At 37.8% G+C, this 24500-nt stretch overlaps 1 protein-coding gene and 1 long non-coding RNA gene across 2 annotated transcripts in view; one reads left to right on the top strand and one right to left on the bottom strand.

Annotated features, from left to right (window-relative positions):
* The window catches only part of LOC306989947, a 261084-nt gene that overhangs the window by 62067 nt on the left and 174517 nt on the right, over positions 1 to 24500 (bottom strand). The gene's annotated exons all lie outside the window — the stretch shown is intronic.
* On the top strand, positions 5394 to 7749 carry hoxb1a (homeobox B1a; the record flags this gene model as incomplete). Its single annotated transcript, XM_079621207.1, has 2 exons — positions 5394 to 6021; positions 6790 to 7749. 2 exons carry the CDS (start codon positions 5394 to 5396, stop codon positions 7104 to 7106), a joined length of 945 nt encoding a protein of 314 aa, XP_079477333.1. The 3' UTR covers positions 7107 to 7749.

Genomic DNA, 24500 nt, shown 5'->3' with positions numbered 1-24500 from the left:
TACAAATATGACGGTTTGTAATCTGTAGTGATGCAATGATAAGCATATATCAATCATGCTGAATGAGAGATAAGGGCTTTTGATATTTTTTTAATACAAAATTCAATTAATCATAAAACAAAAGCCGCAGAGTAAGCAGCCTTACCCTTAGGCCACTCCATGAAGCTGAACATTGTGCAAAATTGATAACAATATCTTGCAAATCGTAACTGCATGCACGCCAAACACTCACAATCGAGTCCAGTTTTAGTGGTGGTATATTCTATCTAATTTCTAGTATTAATCATGTATGGTGTCAGCCATAAACATCAATTAATCTTGTAACGGCATCAGCTGTGACTGTATGATGTATGGATGTATGACTTATCAAACTTGAGCTTTAGGTACTGTGAGCTACAAAATCAGTTGACCCAGCTAGACCATCAGCATAGACCATCTACATACTTGACCCTTAAACCCCAGCTGTCAGGAAACCAGGCCTGTGATGCAAAATTTTAAACAAAGCATGTAATGCATGTACATCAAAATATCAAATACATCTTTTTTGGAACAGTACATGTTACATCTCTCAATAACCGATCAGCACGCTAATAAGACTACCATAACCTTTCTTGCATTGTAAAACATAGGCCAATTTAAAGAGCATAAAAATGGAATTTTATAAATTAGTAAATCATTTATTGTTTGAAAACCAATGTTTTACCTTTACAACAATGTTTTTTTTTAAAGTTAGATTAGAAATGAGTAAAAAGTCTTCACACTGATTAGGAGAATAGAGGTCAATAACATGATAAATGCATGCTATACGAGACCTCATATATGTCCGTGACTCCATGACATGAAACTTTAAACCAGTGATTTTATGAAAATGTGTGTGTACATATCTAGCAAAAGTACTTAAGATTTAGTCACACATGGGCAACCTCCACTTTGCTACTCAACCACCTGGAATGACAACCCCAGCCCAGAGAGTTTACATTTGATTTGCATATAGTTGACAAAGAGAGAGTGCCCTTTGAGAGATTTGACAGCGAGAGGTTAATTTTACATAGCTGCATGGGGAGAAACTCTAAATAGTATATGTATAATGATGTGTTGTGTAATGCATAGGTAAAAATAAAAGTGTAAAAATAATGTGGATGCTTCACAGCAAAAAGAAAAAGTCTTTTTGACCTGTTTTCCAGTTAAAAATTGTAACACAGTTTATTTTAAAACACAAATTCTTGAAAAGAAACAAATTCCTTTCAGTGTCTTACCAAGTAACTTTACCCGTTTTTTGTTTTTGTTTTGAGAATTACTCAATACCAGCATATTTTGTTTTATTACACTGGCAGATTTATCCACTTGTTTAAAGTAAACAAGATAAAAACAATCTGCCTCAAGTGAATTTATCTATGTATTTCTACTTTACTGGAAAGCAAGACAAAAATTACTTTTTTTGGGGGGAGGGGGGGGGGGGCTATTGTTTAGAATGGAAAGCTAACATATTGAAGACGGTTGTGAACTTTTTCAAGGTGGTGATGAGCTTGAAATGCTTAGTTGAAGAGATATTTGAAGAGAGATATTTGAAGATAGATAGATAGATTGACTTGACTGTAAGCATTCATTTGACACTAACCTGAACGAGGCCAAATCCTTACACAACAGATTGTGACACTCTAAACAAGGTCAACCTATAGACTGTGCTTTGTGGAGACCTTGCATGGCCCTGTTGTATTAGAATAACAAAGAATGACAAAGAATAACAGCTTGTATTCACACAAACTCCTATTTTTCTTTCTAGATACGCCTGTATTGCACAGTATCTGAATCATGTCAGCAGATCTTTTGCATAGTTTGTCTAAGAGGACAGTAAGATGAATAATTGTGCCTGCATCTGCTAAAAAACTGATTGATTGAGTGCTATGGTAATATGTTTGAACTAGCAAAATAAGTGCGCACACATATTTACACTGAATGTTTGAAAAAAATGGAAAAGTAAGTCAGTCAGACGAGACAACTAGAAAGAGAAGTATATACAGTATAGCATGCATGTTGAGGAGAGGGGGCTTAAGTTCTAGCAATCTCATTTGAGCACTTAAGTCAGATAATCTGGCAGAAACCAAACCGATGCCATTGTTTACTGCTCCATCACCCATTTGGTTGTTTGCACTAGTGGATTGAGATAAATTATCTGGATCAATTTGGAAGTAAAATTCAGACAATCGGCATGTCCTAAGTTTGTTTATTATACGACGACTTGGATAATTTAGGAGACAAAGCCGACGGCCCATTTAACCTCTGAGTAGCATATGAAAATTAGGGTGTGACTGACTTTGGGTAGGTGTCACCTCTCAAAGGATGGATACATGAGTAAAATCATTTCATTTGTATAGCGATTTTCTTAACACCCCAAGCACTTTACGTGTACAATGGAAATATCTTAATCTCCACCTACATGAATAAATGATGCTGTTGATAAGCCAGTGTGTGTCAATGGGTTTACCGCACATCAGCTGCTCAAGTGACGACACCGAGGAAGGGTTGGAGGGTGAAGGAAATGAGCCAGCTATCTAAGTGAGAATATTAAAAGGCCTGGGCTGAGGAACTGTAAGTTAAATAGTAAAATGAATTAGTAACAAGATGTTATCTGTGGTGTTAAGGTTAACACAAGTGCAGCTAAATGTACAAGCTCTCAATGTTGAGCATGTGGTGTGGAATGAAGAAAGAAAACTATAGGCTATTTGAATGGCTTCAAGGGCCATTCATTATGCAAGTTAATGACTTGTTCATGCAAAAAAAAAAAAAAAATTCAAAAGGTTGTTATGATGGGAGGTCCATTATTCTGAGCTGCAATTTTAGGTTTTGCCTATCAAAATAGGAAAAGAACTGCCTGAGTGTATAAATTGAGGAAGAAAAATATGTTTTAAAGTTTTACATTTTAAACAGCATAGCAATGATCCCATGCATCATTCACAACTGACATTACATATGTGGTGTATCATCACATACGTTTGCCTACGTTTCACTGTTTAATGTATTGCAGTCATTTCAGTCAAACAATATTCACGGTTCAGAAACACGTGACATGTAATGACGCCATTTCGACCAATCCATGGCCAATCCACGACCAATCCACGACCATATACTACAACTAAATCAAAGTTAAACGACAGATATTAAGGATATTCCTGAGTTTACAGAGTTTTTTTTTATTATTATCAAGAAAATAATTTTATAAGCAAATCGAGCCATTGCGAACAATCCTGATGACCGCAATCAAGACATCGGCCTCGTGACTATTTACAATACAGTAACATATAGGCTAATATTAAGAATAATTAAGGTAAAAACCAAGACTCCTGTTCATGTTTAAATCATCAACAGGTTTTTTTCTCGCATTAGTTTTTGGCTGCTAGAGTCTCACTTATGCAGGAATACATCTAGCGATCCGCGAGGGTGTGCTTTTTTGCGTCAGAAGAGCGTTTAAGCTTGTGCAAATAGTTGATAATAGTTCAGATTTAATACTAAATTACTTAAACATTAAATTAATGACAATTTACTTATTAATAGCCTACTGTATCAATTATACACGTAACAATAGGCTAATAATAAACACTGCAGTGTTAAATTCACATTGCCAATTACATAGGCTAAACAACGTTTTGCTGTGTAATAATAATTATTATTATATGCCTTTTTTCTATTTTAACAACTGTAAACGGAGTCTCCTTTATACGTTTTTTTTTATCTTGTAGGCTATATTTTGAAAAGGAAAAAAAACTTTTAAGTCACAATTATTTTATAATTTTTTATCATATATTTTGTCATTATTGCTTATTAATCCCTATACACATTCTAACTTGCTAATTCATAAATTTGTATGTTTTGTGAGGTCATTTAAAAAATCGTTGCAACGTCAAGACTATTTTTGTCAAAAGACATTAGCAAGAGTCGTTAAATCTGAATCATTCGTTTGTGATAAGTGGAAACATAAACTGCTGTTTGTTTTGGTATTTGCCTTGCTCGCAGTGATGACGTTGGTACTCAACTGTATAAAACACTGTAACCAATCAACTGATGAATTCGTTTAAAACGAAGGGACCTGAAGCCTCAAGGACCCTTGAGTGTAGGACAGAGCAGCAACAGTACTTAAAAAAACTGCTCAAAGTCGATTGGAATAGTGGGCTGCGTAACTAGACAATCACTTGGCACGTGAATCGACAGATAACAAATCGCTGTGGGCGTTATATTGTTACCCTCTCTTGTACCACCATGTACTAATGAGCAAATATATTCGAACTTCTTCAGTCCCCCTATATTGAGCGTGGGCTTTATATGAAGAGGAAGACTTGCTCGGCATTGTCATCTTAATTAATTATTAGCTTCTCTCTTCTCCTGCTGTCCACCAACGCCCGTCAAGCCGCATGTACCAGACGAACTCATTAGTTTGACATATAACCCTAAAGTTTGGGAGATTAGGTTTAGAACGCGTGATTAATAATCTTACAATTTTAAAACTGAAGTTACAAACTGTAAATACTATCTTCTACACTTTGACCAGCATTCATTGAGAGAGAGAGAGAGAGAGAGAGAGAGAGAGAGAGAGAGAGAGAGAGAGAGAGAGAGAGAGAGAGAGAGAGCAAAATAACTCGTTGACGTTCCTTTCCTGCTTGTTTGGACTCAACAGAAGGCTCGCTGTCGACCTAATTTCGTTTAGGTAACAGATCAGTTCAGTGATTTAATTAGACGGGTCCAAAGCCAACCAGGACTGATCTGCGAACCGTGGCGTCACTTCCAATTCGAGTGTTAAACAGATTTCCGTTCTAAACACACATAATGAACTCTGCATTCGGCGAGTCTTAAAGGCAACAGTGAGCATTACTCTTATTAAATAGGACAATCAAGATCACATAGGCTTAGCCTACTTCAAAACATTACAGTAGGAAGATAACGCATTCTTCACCAAACTCGCGCGATTAAAACTAGAAACTAAATGCAGATGGCGAGTAAAGAGATGAGAAGAGATGAAGGCCTAAATCTCAATGCAAAAGTCTGAAACGTTCTTTCTTTATTTCTCTTTCTCTCATTCGGAGAGCCTTTCACGCAGGGTTTGACATATTCTAGCTGTTATCAGATTGATGGGCTAGTTTGATTGAAGTGGCTTTGTCATGCAAATGTCAAGCGCGTGATGGATGGTCGCCGTGCGCTGACAAACTTCTGGAGGTCCCCTCACCATTGGCGCCGTGACGTCTCACGTGACCAGCAGCTGAGGTGAAGATGTGGTATAGGGAAGAACGAGCAAATACTCAAGAGGTAAGCATTTCCCCCCTTCCGCATGACATACTGTTACGAGCTTGCAGGACAGGAGGCTCTCCCGATCTCTCAGGTTGACCCTCCGCCATTAATAGCGCATGGACAATTCCAGAATGAACTCTTTCTTAGAGTACACAATTTGTAACCGTGGGACGAACGCCTACTCGCCAAAGGCTGGATACCACCACACGGACCAGGCGTTCTCGGGCCCCTTCCTCACCGGACACCCAAGTGACAGTTATAACGCTGATGGACGACTTTACGTAGGGGGGAGCAACCAGCCAGCAACAGCACAACATCAGCACCAGAGCGGCGTTTACGCGCATCACCAGCACCAAACGCATCAGAGTGGCATTGGCCTCGCCTACAGTGGCACGGGGACTAGTTATGGGACCCAGGCCTGCGCCAACCCGGACTATGCTCAACATCAGTATTTCATAAACCCTGAGCAGGATGGGATGTATTATCACTCATCGGGGTTTTCTACCTCAAATGTCGGTCCTCACTATGGCTCCATGGCTGGTGCCTACTGTGGAGCGCAGGGAGCCGTTCCAGCCGCACCTTATCAGCATCATGGGTGCGAAGGCCAGGACCACCAGCGAGGCTACTCACAAGGCACCTATGCCGACTTATCGGCCTCCCAAGAGAGGGAGACTGACACGGATCAGTCGCCACCTGGGAAGACGTTCGATTGGATGAAAGTCAAAAGGAACCCCCCTAAAACAGGTGGATTGAATTGCCTCTTTGAAGCAAATATATAGTGCTGTACACTCATACCGACAGAAATTATGCCTTACATAAAGAAAATTAGCTTTCAGATCTCTACATAACCAAAGTATAACACATTATACACAAATTAGAAACTTTTTACTTAAGATATCTAAAAATGAAATGCATTTTAAAAACGGGCCTGTTCATTTCAGTTTCAACCCGTCTCCCCCTGTGTTAATGCATCAAACATACATTTCGTTCGTCATAGGAAATACACTAGCACTGTTATCTTTAGTTTGTCCCGGTTCTCGCCGCGCAACATTCGTTTTTGTTGGCCTCCATTGTGTTCTTAGGCTTCCCTCTCCTGTCCCAGTCGTGTTTGCCTCACAACGATTTAGTGCACCAACTTTTACGCAAAGGGGCCACCATTTTGACATACTGTACAAATTGAGTGGTCATAAAGCCATCTTTGGGGAGTATTGAATTACATGTATTCCATATACTCCGTTATGAGTTCTTTCAAAATTGATAAGTACAGACAGGGGAATTATGGTAAGGTCAGCAAAAGTTTGCTATACCGAATAACTTGTTGAACTGCAATTTAAATAGTCACATCCAATTAAGGATAATAACAACCAGCACGCGCACAGTTGATTGTTGTTGGCGTTTTTCTTCTTCTATAAATATAAGGCAATTAATTATAATTATGAGAATGATTCATTTATCTGTGTTCAATTGTTTGACAAACAGTCATGTAACCATCCTTTCACTTTTTCCTCGCAGCTAAAGTGGCCGAGTACGGACTGGGACCGCAAAACACAATTCGGACGAATTTCACAACCAAACAACTCACAGAGCTCGAGAAAGAGTTTCACTTCAGCAAGTATCTCACGCGAGCGCGGAGAGTCGAAATCGCTGCCACGCTCGAGCTGAACGAGACACAGGTTAAGATATGGTTTCAGAACCGCCGAATGAAGCAGAAAAAGCGAGAGAAGGAGGGACTCGCGCCTGCTTCATCCACCCTGTCTAAAGACCTCGAGGATCACTCTGATCACTCAACTTCAACATCTCCTGGAGCTTCTCCAAGTCCGGATTCCTAACGGAGGACAATAACTGTGGGTGCATTGAACAGCAGATTCGAAATATATCGTAAAGTCTATTAATTTAAGCATTCCAAAATGTGCCAGAAAGACTTTCTCGTGTTCTTTTATTATAGGACAATTAGTTTTTAGGAAACTGAGAAAAAAAAAAGAGTGACAAGCAAAGAGACTTTTAGCACAACAATGGACATATTACACCGTTTGCTAGAACAACATTTCCAAAACTCATTGGAAATGGTTGTGTGTTATACAGGGTATTTCTACAATGATTATGAATATAATGCACTTTCACGATGTTTACAAGTCTCTGAACGAACCTAACTGAATTTACAGGGAGCTTACTGTGTTGTCAAAATATGTATTGATGTTTTTGTCGCGTTTATGATGATTTATTTGATGTACACATTTCATATACATGAGTCTTGTGGATTGTAGCTTATAAGGGTTTTCGGACTCCTTGCACTATGCGTTTACAGGGTAGGCCTTTACTGAACACCAGCACAATTTACCGGAACACGTGAACGACTCCCTCTCAATGTACACTGTGATATTCCAGTTAATTTACAGCGAGACATAATTAATACTGTGTTGCCGGTCAGGCCTTATTTACTACATAAATTTGGATATTGAACATGTGACAAGCGCCTTGGGAAAGTTCCGTTCCGTTTGTAGAACAAAAGGACAATGCAGGGTGTTACTTTTCTTTATTAAAACATTTACAGAATTAGATTGTTTAGCCTAGTATTTTTTATGCGCAGACGAGCTGAGTTTTATTAGTTACTGTCTGCATGATTCCGTAATCTAAATGTCTCAATCAAATGTTTTTGTCAGTTCTTTATCTACCTCAAATAAAAACAATATTTTACTGAACCAGTCTCTAGATTAGCCTACATGTATGCGTGTGTAAATAATATAAGAAAAATATAAAAATGAACATACTAGAAAAAAATGTTAGTAGCTATGGAGTAATTGATGACATGGGTTTAACCAACCCTCTTCACTTGGAGGGTGAGAAAGCGACCACCAGTCAGTAGTGTTATAGGATGCTCGGAGCACGGCACGGAATGTTGGTGAGCAATCAGGGTGGTTCACGATGACCTTTTTACCTCATTGCGCTTCTGGGATATCTAAACATACAAACAGACTCGTTCACTGAGTGGTTTAGGGGTGGCTCAAATAGCACTTAGCCTGAGCAAATTAAAGGAAAAACACGCTTTCAATTAAACGAAACATAATTGTGGGTGGCTCATTTTAGTTGAGTTTTGTTATTAATTGACTTCTTGCCTAGTACATTCAAAACTATTCATTTTTTAAAACTTTCATTAAACTAGAATAGTCCAAGCATTTAATTATCATTTACGAGTGCTTAACAAATTAAGCATTCTTAAAAGAGAAAAAAATATCGACTTCACATTATAGCTCTCCAAATCGGTTGCTAAAATATTATTGTAACTGACAAAGACATAGCTATTAAGACATACAATTTACTGCAAAAAAAAAAAAAAAAAAAAAATTAAACTTGTGCCATGACAGACAAGTTTGGTTTTTGCAATACTGGTAGCATTAGGTCCACTTCAGATGAAGACAATGCCGGGTTGGGCATTCACGCACACCAACTGACTGGTGCTTCCGTTAATGAAACGCATAGGCTATAGGGCAGAGTGTTTGTGGCAAGAAAGACAACAGACTAACTTCTGCAACAACGCTAAAGAAATGTTCAAAAATATAATCATATTTGATTATTACATATATCATTAGAATCCGCCACAAATTATTCACAATATCCTTAATATTACGAAAGAAAGACACTTTTAGTAACTTTTTATAAGATTTATTTTTTTCCATAAAAATATCATTTTGTGATGAGCTAATGATTAGCCTATCTACAAAATATAGCTACACAATCTAATCATAACGAGTTGACTCAACGTATATCAATACAGAGGAAATAAAGACGATACAGCAATTGCTCTATATGATTGGCTCTGGACCATCTGCTGGTGCAGATTTCACTCACGCTGTTCAGGACGTTTGTCCTGTAGCCCCATGAACGGGCCTTTGATCCGGCCGCTACCCCTGCGGTCAACCTCCCTGCTCTGCATTGAAACGTAAAGTGATGCTTACAGTAGGGGGTTTAAATAGAGGTCACCGTTAACTTTACCTGAACTCTTTACCAAAAAAAAAAAAAAAAAAAAAAAAAAACTTATTTCACTGTCCCATAGCAAGTAGATATTACATTAACCAACATTTGAAAAGCAAAATGCTTGTATAACATTCTCAAAAAATTAACAAAAGCAAAGTATTTTAATTACAGTCGATTCGTTTCAGTCGTTGTTTCTTAGACTAACTATAATTTGTAGTCCCTCATTTTAATAGGGCTACTTAGCATGTATAGCCTATTGAGATTTGTGTAGACTTGTTGCCTCTTGCAAATTATGGTTTTACATACAGTATCCACATGATTTGTTTAGGACTGTCATGAAGACTGGACATAGCCTACATTATTCTTTATTAATGGGTAACCTAATTTCGAGTCACTGCTCATAGTAAAATAAAGAAAGAAAAAAATCTCATTTGAGCATCACATAACCATCTGCTTTTTTATCAGTGCTCTATAGCCAGACTTTCGTTCAAATTATACACATCAAACTTTAGGAACTCTCGGTTTACTTTTGTGCCACCTCAAAAACACAAGCAGAGCAAAGCAGGTGAGCAAGTGAGGGCAAACTCCGGTGAAATAACTGGGGGAATGAACTCTGGGCTGGAGGGTGCTGACAAGTGCTGAAGACAACTAGTGGAGGGGGGTCGGAAAGGTTTGGGGGTCGTTTTTCGAACATTTAAGGAAACGAGTTTGCCTAACTTTCCACCCCTTGTTCTCTCTCTCTTGTGGCCTCACCTCTTCCCCAAAGTTTACGCGGGCTTGACAGTTCCATTTCATCCACGACCCTCTGACGGACTACCCCAATATTTGCTCAGGCGGACAGGTTTGCCCTGGGCCCTGCCTCAAACATCCCCTGACTGCTTCTCCCCTGGCCTCGGTTCACCCAGAGTTCAGGCCCAAACTAATACTCGAAATAGGCAGGTCAGCTTGTCAGGAGCTGCGGACGGGCTACCATCTCGCTGGGGTCACGCGCAGGTCTTGAGCCGCGAGCACCGTTCTGGGGCTTCACTTATAGTCTCTCTAGAATTTTACTGCTGTTCACCCGTGTCTTCCCTCTCCCCCGGTCAGCACCTTTGATTTACCCATCTTTTCACCAAACTGTAAATGCATGCTTTTTAGAAAAAGAAGAAGAAAAAAAAAACTTTTTAAATAGTTTAGAGTCTTGGCCTTTGATGCAGCATAATCGCTATTTTTCGTGAATTAGCTACAGAAAACATTTAGCAGGATGTCGCAAATAATATTGACATATATAAGGATATATATTTTTTTATCTGTTCTAATAAGATTCTGAATGGTTTTAACACTTTTTTTTACATTATCAAACATGGTTATAAAGTAAAAGTGTTTAAAATGGCAGGTAAATGAACGAAAAATTAACAAATTATCCAGATACACAATTTACACAGAAAAAATTTCATATTTAAAAACACATTTGGAGTAAACTGAAGATGATTTACTCTTGACGTGACACTTTGGGCTGTTTGCTTTGCAGTTTCCATATGGTCACATTAAATTATTTATGAGGGCACCCGAGATACATTTTTTTCTTTTCAATTTTGCGAGGTCTGTTTTTAATTTTAAATAGGCTACTACTTTAGCAACTGTAACTTATTCAGCTACTTTCAATTGCATTTGAAAAATAGATTATTATTATTATTATTGTGATGATTATTATTAGTATTATTTGCAATTGTTCGTGATAAATGTAGTATTGCTATTTTAGCTGAAACACTCTTCTGAATAGCTATGGGGAAAAACTTTATTAAACTTAAAAAACCGCATGTTAAAGCTTACATTCAGTCTCAGTTGAACAATAGCGAACCAATTATTTATAAATAAAAATCGAATTTTATTTATTTATCTATCATTTAGCCTATTATTATTTGAATTGTTTACAACAAGAATACAATAACTAATAATCATTAACAGTCACGTTGTTATTATTATTATAGCCAAATTATTAAGTTATTAATGTTAGCTATATAATATGGTTTTGGCCATATAGAACGCGTAAAGATATTACGTCGCATCATTGAACTGCAAAGTTTCGTGAAAGTTTGCCCTGTAGTCAAATATGTGGCAAGACCAACTTAAAAAAAAAAAAAAAAAAAGCTTTTCTTCACAATCCATCAAAAGTGGAAAGGAGCGCAACCCACTCAGCAGGCCGTCAGGGTTCATGCAACTGAATGTGTTAAAAAACGCCGGTGAACTTATCATGACCCTGCGCTGACCAGACGCCCAAGAACACCCTGAAAACTAGGATTCTGACGAAAGTTGCGTAAATTTCATCTAGATAAAAAATAAAAAAACGCGTTAATACGAGACTCCTCTGTAACGTGAAATTATTAATAGACTAAATAGCGAAACATTTTATACGATTTAATTTATGCCAACAATTCGCCAATTTACCTGTGTTAAAGCAAAATGTTAAAACACAACCAGGTGCTTTTTAGAATCTAATAATAATAAATAGCCTAATATGCTACATGTCGAATAATCGTTCTGGAATTTTTTTTTTTTTTTTTTTATCACATGAATAAATAAAACCACATTTTTAACATTAACGATAATGGGTTCTGCCCGTTTCAAAACTGGTGAAAACAGGATTGAGGACATCTATTCTGCTTCTTCTCACATTCTTGGCTGAATTCAGAGCAAAAGGTTATCGGAGAGAAAAATTCCTCCCTCACGCTTGAGGAAGGCCAGAGAAAAGGCCAGCAGGCCACCAAACAGAAGCACAGGAATCTTCTAACAGGTTACACAATGCTCAACAAATTTACAAACTCTTCCAGGGACGCTGCATTCATAAAATTGCGCACTTGATAAAATACTAACATTATAGGCTATAATAAAGTTATAATTTCATATATTTAACCACGTTAATATTACGAGCCAAATTATAGATATGTTGTTGTGACGTAAGTCTTTGTTTAGATTCCAGTGTCAACCGCGCGCAAACCAGCAATAAATTACCTTAAAACAGATTTATGAATGTTTAGTTAATTTGGGATTCGTTTTATTTGACTAACATCTAAGAATCAGATGTTTGTTGATAAGCGAATGAGGCCAGTTTAGGAATTTGCGTCAGTTATGATGTTATTTTGCATGACTCCCCAGCCCCATTTTTGTCTTGTTTCCTTTGCCCGCGGTATCCGAATCTAGTTAGATTATAAGAGTAGCCCTACATCCCTTGTCTTTTACACAGACTGAGTGTTGAATGAGACCTGCACAATAGCCCAGTTTACCTCATACAAACACAGCATGTTGTCATGAGGTATTTATATCTCAAATGGAGATTAGAGTACCTCTCTCTCTCACACACACACACCTTTTAATTTCAACAACTCTGTACAAGAATAGCAGTTTAGTAGTTTACTGTAATTAACAGTGGATCTAAACACAAACAAATTGGACATTTGTGGTACAATGTGTGTTAGTTGTCTATTCATTACACTCTGAGTGTTTGGGCCAGTGTATGTGTGTGTGTAGTCAAACAGTAACAAGAGGAATCCATATATAGCAGAAGTCTGACAGGTTTGTTGGTATCCATGACGATTGTGTTTTTTTCTATCATCCACTTCTTTTCTCCAAAAATAACACACACATTTCTCTTAGTCATTCTTTCCCTCTGCCTGTGTCTGTTATCACTGTAAACTCTTCTGTAACCGCCAGAACACAACCTGAGATCAGGAGTACATGTGCCTGTGTGTGTGTCAGCGTGATTTAATTGGTAATCAAATGCTGAATGAGTCAGAAACTGAAGCGTGTGAAACTGATGACAGTGTGAAGATGGACAAAGGCTTAGTCTCGTATAACAGGCCAGAAAGAAATTTCTAAAAGAGGACATGGTGAAGAACCTCCCGGGCCAGGGGTGTCCAAACTCAGTCCTGGAAGGCCACTGTCCTGTGTATAAGTTTATCTCCAAAGTCCCTTGAATTGAGGTTGGAACTCAGCAGGAGCAGAATTGGACACCCCTGTACCAGGCTGTGCCACTTAAAACACTGTTGTGTTAAGGAACAAAGTGGCATTCAGAGTTATTGATTTAGTAGTAAAAAAAAAAAAAACAGTGTTAAAGTAACTATGAAATCAAAATGGATAATTCCTATTTTTTATAGATTATTGCAGTATTTATTATAAATTATTTATCCGTGCACATCATTATTTGTTTAAAATTCATGCACCTTCGTATCTTTAATCAAAATAACTTCTCCTCCCTCTTGCAGCTCATCTCTTCTCTGATGATGTGTTTACTGGCGTGAGGGCGGCGCAACCTGTCACTCACATGACATCACAGCAATAGCAAACAACAACCATCAGTCAATTCCTGATAGACAAAATCAAGTTATCGCCCAACATTTTTTCTTGATTGAGAAGCCGTTTTACTTGGATATACATCACAACAGTGGAGAGAAGACTGTCGCAACTTCCGTTTCATGCCGACTTTAATGTTTGTGCGCATTCCAGGATTTCAAATTCAAGACTCAGCGAGGCCTTCCTTATATCAGAGACATGTGCAACTCTTCAGAGCTGTCAGAAACCAGAGCAGGGGGTTCAAGAGGCAGTGGAGACTCCAGATTATTTGTGTGTGTGTGTGTGTGTGTCTGCACAGGTGTGTGTGGGTCCAGAGATCAGAGGTCTGGATGAGATGGTGCGGACAGGACGGACACGTGGAACATTTAAACCAAACCAGAGACTGATGACCAAGGATATAGTGTCTGTGTGAGGGGGACTTCTCATTTTCAGATGCTCTGACATTCAGTATGTAGGAGTGTATTTTTGTATATGAGATAGTGATGACCTGAAGACAGGATGGAAACCTAATCTCAAACAGGACCTGGCTTCAGTCCACGTATGTGCTCTCTTCTTAAAATCGTGTAGACATCATTACTTGTCCATCACAGCAGTTCATAGCAAGGGCACACCAGCAGCCTTTGACCTTCAACCACATATACACTCACACGTAATTGCATCTTATGCTGAACTACAGTAGGGAGTGCAGGAGCATGAGAACGCACAACTATCCAAACCCGTCATGTTTTTAGCACAACCAATCGAAAACCAGCGTGGTGTTTAAAAGTAATCAGAGACTCAAGGTTACACTGGCACCTCACTGTCAGCTCAACAAGACACTCCATGTGACACCAAAGGTCAAAAGTGTTTTTCCCCTCCCTCCACCCTTATTTCACCCCTACCCCCACTGAAAAAGGGCAATATGTGTTACACTGATGACAAAAGTTGTTATATATGCGTGTATGACTCAAGATGGGTGTCGAGGTCCTGGAAGTGTGAAAAACTTGATCCAAAGAACAGCTGTAGCTTATTATGTAGCTCTAATTTAATATGATGTTTGTGTTCATTAAATCTCGAAGTGGTATATTTTCAAAACTCACTGTAAAAGGCACAAAATTACTATCATTACAAAATTATACACAAAGTCATTGCTTTTTTCCTTCCAGCAATCCACACTCTTAAAAATAAAGGTTCCCAAAGAGGCTTTTTGCATAGCGGCCTGCCAAGAACCATTTTTGGTTCCCCAGAGAACAGTTCTTTTTCTTGGTGGAAAGAACATTTTAATAATCTGAAGAACCTTTATCCACGAACCTTATGTGCAAAGGTTCCATGGATGTTCACATTTCTTCATGGAACCATTGTATTATGCTCTATATTGACAAACTGCAAATACTCACACACTTCAAACGTTTATTATAAACAACTGAGGTTACCATCTGAGATATAATTGCAACTAGAAATTTGTTACGCTTGATTATCCCATTTTAAATGTTATTTAGAGACTTCGCAAACACTGTAAATAATTAAACCAGTTGATAAATTGATTTACCACCAAGATCGGATTAAATTATAATGAGATGCTTTCAAATGAATGCAAACATTTTAAAGATTCAATATAAATAAATAAAAAAAATATAAATATATATATATATTTGAAACATTTGGAAAATGTAAAGTAAGTGCATTATGAAAAGGCATTCAGTTAAAATAAAGATGTGTGTATATTAAACATTATTTAGGTGTGGTTAAAAAGTTACTTTTGATGTCAATTAAAAATATACTGAAATGTTTGAAAAACTGCATTTCTTATGATCTGATGGGAAATTAGCGCTAAATCTTTTCAACTGGCAAACATTTAAAAATAGTACCAAAGCAAATAAATAAGTTCTAAACACTAGATATTGAATTAGACAAGCCATTTTCAGAGCAATTTTAAAAAGCAAGCTAATAGACAAATACGTATGCACACACGCGACTGCAGTTTAATTCTATATTGCTTATGGTGATTATAAATCAATCAATTGTGGAATATTCATGTTTGTATCACATAATGTCTAATTTCGTTTGCTTTGATGCTGTTCATTAGACTTCTCTCTTTCTCCCTCCTTCATCTTCTTCCTGAACGCCTGTATTACCCTACTGGAAGTGTGATGAACTGTAGTTCTCCATAAAAGCTCTTGCCTGGATGTCAGGAAAGGGAGGGGTAACCCACACATACTCATTCTTTCTCTTCATGAGCTAATCAGGTGAAATCCAATTAAGTTTGGTAAAATCAGGGCATTAAAAATTTACATGAAGAAAGGCAGAAAAAGAGAAAGATGGATTAAAATTCGGAATATTTTCTACATCATATAAAACATAAAACAGAGTCTCATTTGTACATATGCACGAGCCGCTTTAGATTTCACATGCTGTGATGTTCTTGGCAGTCGGCCTGCTGTGTCTGGGGTTCACAGCAGCAGAGTGAAGCCAGGTTAATGTCACTCTGGGATCGGCTCATATGGTCTGAGGGAGGTTCCAGTTGAGAGCTCAGATTTACTTTAGTCTCCCACAGCACACTGCCTGGATCTCAATGACAGCTAACCTCTGACTGAACTCTTTCTCACACACACACACACACACACACACACACACACACACACACACACACACACACACACACACACACACACACACACACACACACACACACACACACACACACACACACACACACACACACACACACACACACACACACACACACACACACACACACACACACACACACACACACACACACACACACACACACACACACACACACACACACACAATAATGTGCATTTTCATGGCTTGAAATACACAATTGTCATGTCTGAAACATTGGAGCTGTATAGAAGTATAGAATATCTCATACGATCAACTAAGATTCGGGCAAAAAATGCATCAAATACACAGACCTCATTTATTTCAGAGCAACCCAAGCTTTTAACGATACTCAGCATCAGCTTGAGGGAACACACAGTGTCCGTTCATTTAAAAAAGCCAGGCTCTAATCTGATTGGCTGGCTTTACGCAACTTCCAGTATAATCAGTTTAATCAGCCAGTATATAAAACCAAGTCATCTTTAGAAGGTCTTGGGTTGATGCAATGAGCTAGCCTGGGTTTCCCCAGACTGCCTTTGCGCAGCGCGATTTTATTCTCGCTGAAAGGCAGTCTGGAAACCATGGACCTGATTTTCGCCTCGTTTAGGGAACCAATCACAGAACGGGGAGGGAGCAGCAAGAAGACGATGACGACATCTTTGCGACACAACTAAGCAGTTTGTTTATATGGAGTCAACATGGCAGCAGACGCGAAGCTACCTTTTGATGCAGCCTTAGATATTGTTCTAAGTAGTTTAGATCGCAATTTTATTTAGAAAAAAGAGCAGCGTTTGGCGTTAAACCATTTCTCTACATACGTCATCTGGTATAATGGAAACGATTGGCTATGAGCTACGTACAGGCGCATCTGATAGACATTCTTAGCACCCAATAAACGGCGCCGGCGCATTCGTAAACCACGCCTCAAATACGAGAAAATGAACATGTGGTTCCCAGACCCAAGTCTCAGGAGAATTGGGTCTGGCGTGGCTAGCAATGAGCACCTTTGAAGAACAACCAATCATTGGATTTGCCAAAGTTTGCCAGGGCATGTTTGAATCAAATAGAGTATGTGAAAGATGACCATGAAGCATTTTCTGTTATTTGTACAGATGTTCCTAGACAGACTTTGCATTGAAGAGTTTCCCCTCCATATCAGTATATTTTGTATATCCAGATATGATAACACTTGAGGTTATTCAGTAACAGTAATGCATTAAGTATCATAAATGAACAATTAATTTATAATATTGCTAACAATAATTAATAAATAATATTGTTCACTGTTAATACATGTTTGTTCGTTATTTATAAATGTTCATTTAATACACACACACACACACACTCACTCACTCACTCACATAAGACATAAATAATTCACACATATATACACATATTCACAATATATATTTATCAAATATATTTCAGATTGAACTGCCCCTAAACAGCACATAAAAGCAAAACAAACATGGTCAGACATGTCAGTCTAAGTGGGTGGTTCTTGGCCAGACTGCTTCTTGGACTAGTCAGAAGTCTGGCTGTGCAAGACTTCTAAACCATAGTGTGGTATGGTCCTTATCTGAAATATGTGGCTCCATTTCTTTTCTTGTGTTTGGCCCTCTACCAGCTCCACTAATGAACCCTGACACAGAGCTCCGTCCTGAGGCCTTCACCATCCCCTGCCTCAGCAGTGTCCAGCCCACACAGTTCACTCAGGTGAGCCCCATGGTGCAGCTCTGCCTTGGGGACACACATGCCACCATTTATCAACAGGAGAGCCCAGGGCAGCCACAGACTACACACACACACGCACGCACACACAGATTTACTCGCACATTTCCTTGGACATGACTATACACTGCAAATGTAAATCTTGACAAAGAATTTGGTTTTAGCTCGAGTTACTGCCATATCTAGAGGGATAAATCATAATTTACTCACCTTCATGTTGTTCCAAACCTGTATGACTTTCTTCTGCAGAACAAAAAACTAACATATTTTAAGAAATAAGTGGGGTTTTTTTTGTTGAGTGAACTATCCCTTTAAATATTAACAATATAAGATTTTTTGTCATACAATAAGTGGCGAAATTACGACTTAACCACAATATATAAAAAAATATTTTGAATATCCTGAATAATTTCATATTTAGATAAAGCATATTTTTGAATTAGGATATGGATTTTTTAAATAATTAAACATTTGTTAATCTCAATTAAACTGATATCAGGGTTTGCAGTATTTGGATACATCAGGCTCTAAAACTGTTTGGCAAATTATTCAATATTCATATTACCATCACTATACTATTTTGTTATATTGTTTATTACATTTATTATTGTAATAAAAACATGGCTAGATTAAATGTTTTTAGTAACACTTTACAATACGGTTTAAAGTGGTATTGATTAATTAAGGCATTAAGTAAAATTAACTAACAATTAGAAATGCTTTAAGGCGTCTATTAATCTTGATTAATTTTAATTTCAAACATTTTAAATATTTAATTTAAAATAATTTCAAGTATGAATTACAAATTATAATGTATAAATTGACATATTGTGAATTGACAATGAAACCAGTATATTTATAAAGAAAAATGCTAAATAACATGAAATTCCTAACAGACTATTTAGAGCTAAAAATGAACACATGCAAACAAAGTAAATGAACGATCAAGACACAATTAGTGTCCATATGAAATGACAAAGCCCATTTAAAAGTTTCATCATGATATTGCCTGAGATATTGTAAATAGTTGGACAGTTGCAGTTATACCTGGTATAACTTGACAGCTCTTTTTATGTGCATCTTAATAGAACAGTGAGGCAACAATACAGTACAGTAAAAAACGATGTTGTGTTTAGTGTCCTCTGACATAAGAAACAAAGCTATTCATAATGATTGGCTGATGGTTTTCAACGAGAGAGAGAGAGAGAGAGAGAGAGAGAGAGAGAGAGAGAGGGAGAGAGAGAGAGAGAGAGAGAATCATCAGCCTCACGCAGGCTGAGGTCTGTGCAGCAGCCGCTGGGTTAATCAAAATGATCTGTGATCCAAATAATTTATCCAGCGGGCCGATCAAAAACACGCAAATCAAGCACGCTCACATAAACACCACTTTGATAGCACTTTCAAAGACAAATAAACAAATAAATCAGCAAATGTATCCACACATGCACAATTACACACACCCTTTCATACAAGTGGGCAGCACCTGGGTTTGCCCTTGTCCGTGTGAAGTACTTAGGCTGTGTTCCCAGCCGAAGACAGATGGACTAATTACAGCGTGTTATACTCCAACAAACTAACCATACTTGCCACAGAGGGCTTTGTTTATCCCTCATAAATGTAATTTATAAATGTACGTACATGACGTCAAACACGGATACTCTTGATTGTATGTGAATTTATGCGTGTGAGTGTATGTCTCTGAGCAATGGCTGGTTTCCAGATGTTGCTTGGTGAGAGACTGGCCCGTCTGCCAACAGGAGGTGAAGCGGTCTAACACTTATCTCCAGCTGGAATCAAAGTCAGATATTCAAAGAGGGAGGAGAGATAGAGGGGAGAGGGAGAGAGAGAGAGAGAGAGAGAGAGAGAGAGAGAGAGAGAGAGAGAGAGGAGAGAGAGAGAGAGAGAGAGAGAGAGAGAGAGAGAGAGAATTTGAATTTTAACACACCTTTATTACAAATAACCTAAACTAATACATTCAGTTCCTACCTACAAGCATACAAAAAACTACACATTCAATATAGCAAATATCCAAATAAATACCCATAAAACATCACTCCAAAACATGTGCAAACTTTAAACTCTCATTAATTATTTCACACAGAGCCCCCTTAAAACACCAAATCAACTCAAAAGACATAAGATCCCCCATAGCCTTGTAATACCGAAAATCAATAAAAATTCTGGATTTTACTTGATTAAAAAACACAATTGCAAATTAACACTTGAATTGCATTCAATTCTTATTTTTCTCGTGTCATATATCGCCTTCTTCGCTTGACCCAGCAAAAAGTTCAGTAATTGGCAACAAAATCGACGTCTCCGGATGTATTTAAAACCACAAATAAACATTTCCAAAGAAAAAACCTCATCAAAACGACCAAATAAACTCTTTAAAACCTGAAACAATGGTAAAAGCCTGTTACAATACACAAAAGCATGAAATATGCTCTCTTTCTGAAAACAAAAAGGGCATTCATCGCTAATATCATGGTTCATAACTGAAACAAGGGCATTCACGGCAATCGCTCCATGAAGGATCCTCCATTGTAAATCGCCCACTTTTTTTGGCAAAGGTGACTTGTATAGTGCTCGCCATTCTGGCTTGACATCCTCCCCTAGATGGAGGACAGAACGCCAAGGCGTATCAACCCTTTTATGCAAAAACTTCCTATTCAGAGTTTTGACACAATTTCTGTACAAACATTTTCCAGACACTGGATTAGGACCCATTAACATCATCAAGTTGGGTTGTAAAAAAACACCGTCACACTCTTCAAAATCAGCCAACAGATACAAATCAGGAAACGGGTCATTACAATCTGGAGTAATTAACCCTTTAGTGTAATCTCCCAGCAATTCAACTTCTTCTGACGTAAGTGCTGACTTCCATCTTTCAAGTAATTTGGCCGTTATGCGTTTCGATTTTAGCCCCAAATGTCCGGCGACCACATCGACATTCTCAAAGTCCAGTCCAGCCACTTTAAATAATTGTCCAAGCGTTAAAACTCCAGCATTAAGAAGAATGTCACAAATTGCAGGTAGAGTTTTTTCATTTGACAAGTCCAAGCGCGATCCATAAACCAGAGGTTCTTGTAGCAACCAATACAGAGAGGTCATAGCGCTGGGTCTCTGCATCTTGAACAAAGACCAAACTTTAAATAGGTTTCGATAAAAAATGGGCAACTTAGACAAGTCCATCTTTTGCGGATTCAACCAAAACAAAGATCTCTCAAAGTCTAGACCTCTGAAATCTCGCAAAATAACACAAGCAGCATGTTTCCAGCTTGAGTCCACTGGTCCAGTCAACAGCCTTTGAGCAAATTGAAGCCTAAAGGCCGCTATTCTGCTCTGTATATGCATTAAACCATGTCCTCCTTCTTCTTTGGGTAAGTACAGAACAGCTTTCAGCACCCAATGCATCCTGTCCCAAAAAAAATCAACTAAAATAGATTGCAATCTTGGCAGTAAATCTCGTGGAGGATCCACACAATTAAATCGATGCCATAGAGCAGATGCAATTAAATTGTTTATGATCAAAACCCGACCTTTATACGACATTTTAGGGAGCAAAAATTTCCATTTATTAAGGCGACCTTTAAACTTCTCCACAATGCCTTCAAAATTCTTTTTCATAAACATTTCATCCCCTAAAAACACTCCCAAATATTGCAAGCCTTCCTTGGTCCAGGATAAACCTTCTGGAAGTTCTGGTTCCCTATTAACCCAGCTTCCAACCAATATTGCTTCACTCTTGGACCAATTTACTTTTGTGGCAGAAATTTTTTGGAAATTTTCCAGGACCTCCAACAGTACATTTACATCTCTCTGTCCATTAATTAAAATAACAATGTCGTCAGCATATGCCGATAACTTAAAAACATTTGTACAACATGGGACACGTACTCCAGACACTTGTGCTCTTAATTTATTTAAGAGGGGCTCTATAGCCAAAGTATACAGCATTCCAGACAAGGCACAGCCTTGTCTGATACCTCTAAACACTTTAAAAGGGGCACACAAATTTCCATTAATTTTTAAAATACTTTCAACATCATTGTACAACACTTTTATTAAGGAGATAAAATCATTGCTAAAACCAAAAGCTTTTAAAACATTCCATAAATACATGTGTTCTACTCTGTCAAAAGCTTTCTCTTGGTCGATGGACACAAGGCCAAAGTCCAGCTTTAGGTTTTTACCTATATCTATAATATCTCTAATAAAAGAAATGTTATAAAAAATTTGTCTCCCTGGAACACAATACGTCTGATCGGGATGGATGATTTGACTTATTACTTCACTTAATCTACTCGCCAGAACTTTGGAAAGCAATTTATAATCTGTACACAGCAAGCTCACAGGTCTCCAATTTTTTATCTCATTTAGGTCACCTTTCTTTGGCAATAATGTGAGAACACTTCTCCTACAACTTAGAGGTAGTTGTCCATTGACCAAACTTTCATTTATTACGTGCAATAAATCTGGGCCCACCTCCGTCCAAAACGTCTTATAGAATTCAACTGGTAGCCCGTCTACTCCAGGTACTTTACCACCTTCCATACTTTGAAGTGCCTTTTCTAATTCCTCTAAAGTAACAGCTTTACTAAGTTCAACATTTACTTCTTCAGATACTTGAGGCAGATTTTCAAAAAAACTCTCATCCTGCATTTCATCAAGTGTTAATTCACTCTCATATAATTTTCCATAAAAACTAACTGCCCTGTTTCTGATTCCAAAAGGATCTGACAGCACATCTCCAGTCTCAGAACGTAAAGTGTGTATAAGCCTTTTTTGCCCATTTTTCTTTTCTAAATTAAAGAAGAATTTAGAAGGTGCATCCATCAACTCTATATTCTGAAATCGTGACCTGACGAGAGCTCCTTGTGCAGTTACATCTAACAGGTCATTTAAAAAATTCTTTTTCTCTTTAAAACTCTTGATAGCAGTCAAATCTCCAGTGACATCAGCAAGTTCTTGCAATTCCTTTAATTCTTTCTCTAACATCTCAATTGCACATTTTCTTTCTCGTGTGGCATTAAAGGTATAATGTTGGCATAGCTGTCTAACTTGTGTTTTTGCAAAATCCCACCACTGCTGTACAGATTTAAAGGAAGATTTTTTTAATCTAAAATCAATCCAAAACTCTTTAAAAATACCTTTAAAAAAACTATCACATAACAGATTGTTATTCAAGTGCCAATAAGCACTTTTTGGCTTAACAGAACCCACTGTTACATCACATTTTACTAGACTATGGTCAGAAAAACCAACTGGGATAATAGAACATCCCCTAAAAAAATTAAGTTGATGTTTGTATCCATAGAATCTATCTAACCTTGCTAGAGATATCAGATTATCTTGAACATGCGTCCACGTATACTGCCTTTGCGTAAAATGAAAATTTTTCCACACATCCGCAATCTCATTAGACTTCATCAATTCAATGAGTCTCTTTCGTGATGGCATATGAGGCTCGACATGATTTCTGTCGGTTAAGTTTTCAGTACAATTAAAATCCCCCCCTAAAATTAAAACATCCTCTGTGTTACAATTTGCTAATACATGACTCAAAGTATCTAAAAAACACATTCTTTCGATTGCTCTGGTAGGAACATACACAGAAATAAATACAAAAAAACAATTCTCAAACTGGGCTCTGACTTTTAACAGTCGACCCTTTAAAATCTCTTCCACTTGATATGAACCAGGAATAAAACTCTTGGAAAATAAAATAGCAACACCTCCACTGGCGGAACTCAAATGACTTAAAATAGACAATCCATCAAACTCTCTTACCCAATCACTCGCATTTATCTCATCACTATGAGTCTCTTGGGCAAATAAAACATGAATTTTTTTCTGTCTAATTGTTTCAAAAAGATGAAACCGCTTTTTTCCTTCTCTTGCCCCATTTATATTCAGAGAAGCAATACATATTTCTCCCATAAATGAGGAAAGAAAAAAACAAATCAGACTCAACAAGAACAGACCCACATATATGTGCTTTTCATTTTTCATTGCAACTATTGGACTCTGGTTGGGCATTAAGCTTGGCAAGTATTTTCTTCAGACGATATATTTCTTGATTGCTAAAACACCCTTCACTCCTATATATTCTTGCTTTATCAATGAACTGCACCACATCAGGAAAATGCTCTTCAATACGAACTTTTCTCGCATTCTTAGTTGTCTTCAAAAAAGATTTAATGTCATCTGAACTATAATCCCTATTCGAAAAACCACTTAGCGGCAAACTGCACGCCACACTGCATTCCGAAACATCACTTTCGCTTTCTGTGTCCGTTTCGCAACCCAATCCTTTTTTTGCTTTCTGATCTAAATGACGCTGTTCTAGCCTTCGCTTCAGTGGCGCTTTAAAAGCACAATCGTCTAACTCAGTCTCCATCACACTTTCAAGATTAACAGACGGTTTGTCTACAGTGTCCACAACACAGTCCCTTTTCTCCGCCTCATTATCTTCACCCACAGTAACCACCATACCTTCATCTTCCTCAGAACGATCTGCCCGCTCTACATCTGTCACTGTAGCAGCCGCCGGCGCCGCTATCTGCACTGAACTCGGT

This window comes from Phoxinus phoxinus (genome assembly GCF_949152265.1).
Source record: "Phoxinus phoxinus genome assembly, chromosome: 1".
Classification (NCBI taxonomy): Eukaryota; Metazoa; Chordata; class Actinopteri; order Cypriniformes; family Leuciscidae; genus Phoxinus; species Phoxinus phoxinus.
The sequence above is the reverse complement of the archived record's forward strand: the minus strand, read 5'-3'. Positions and strand labels throughout refer to the sequence as shown.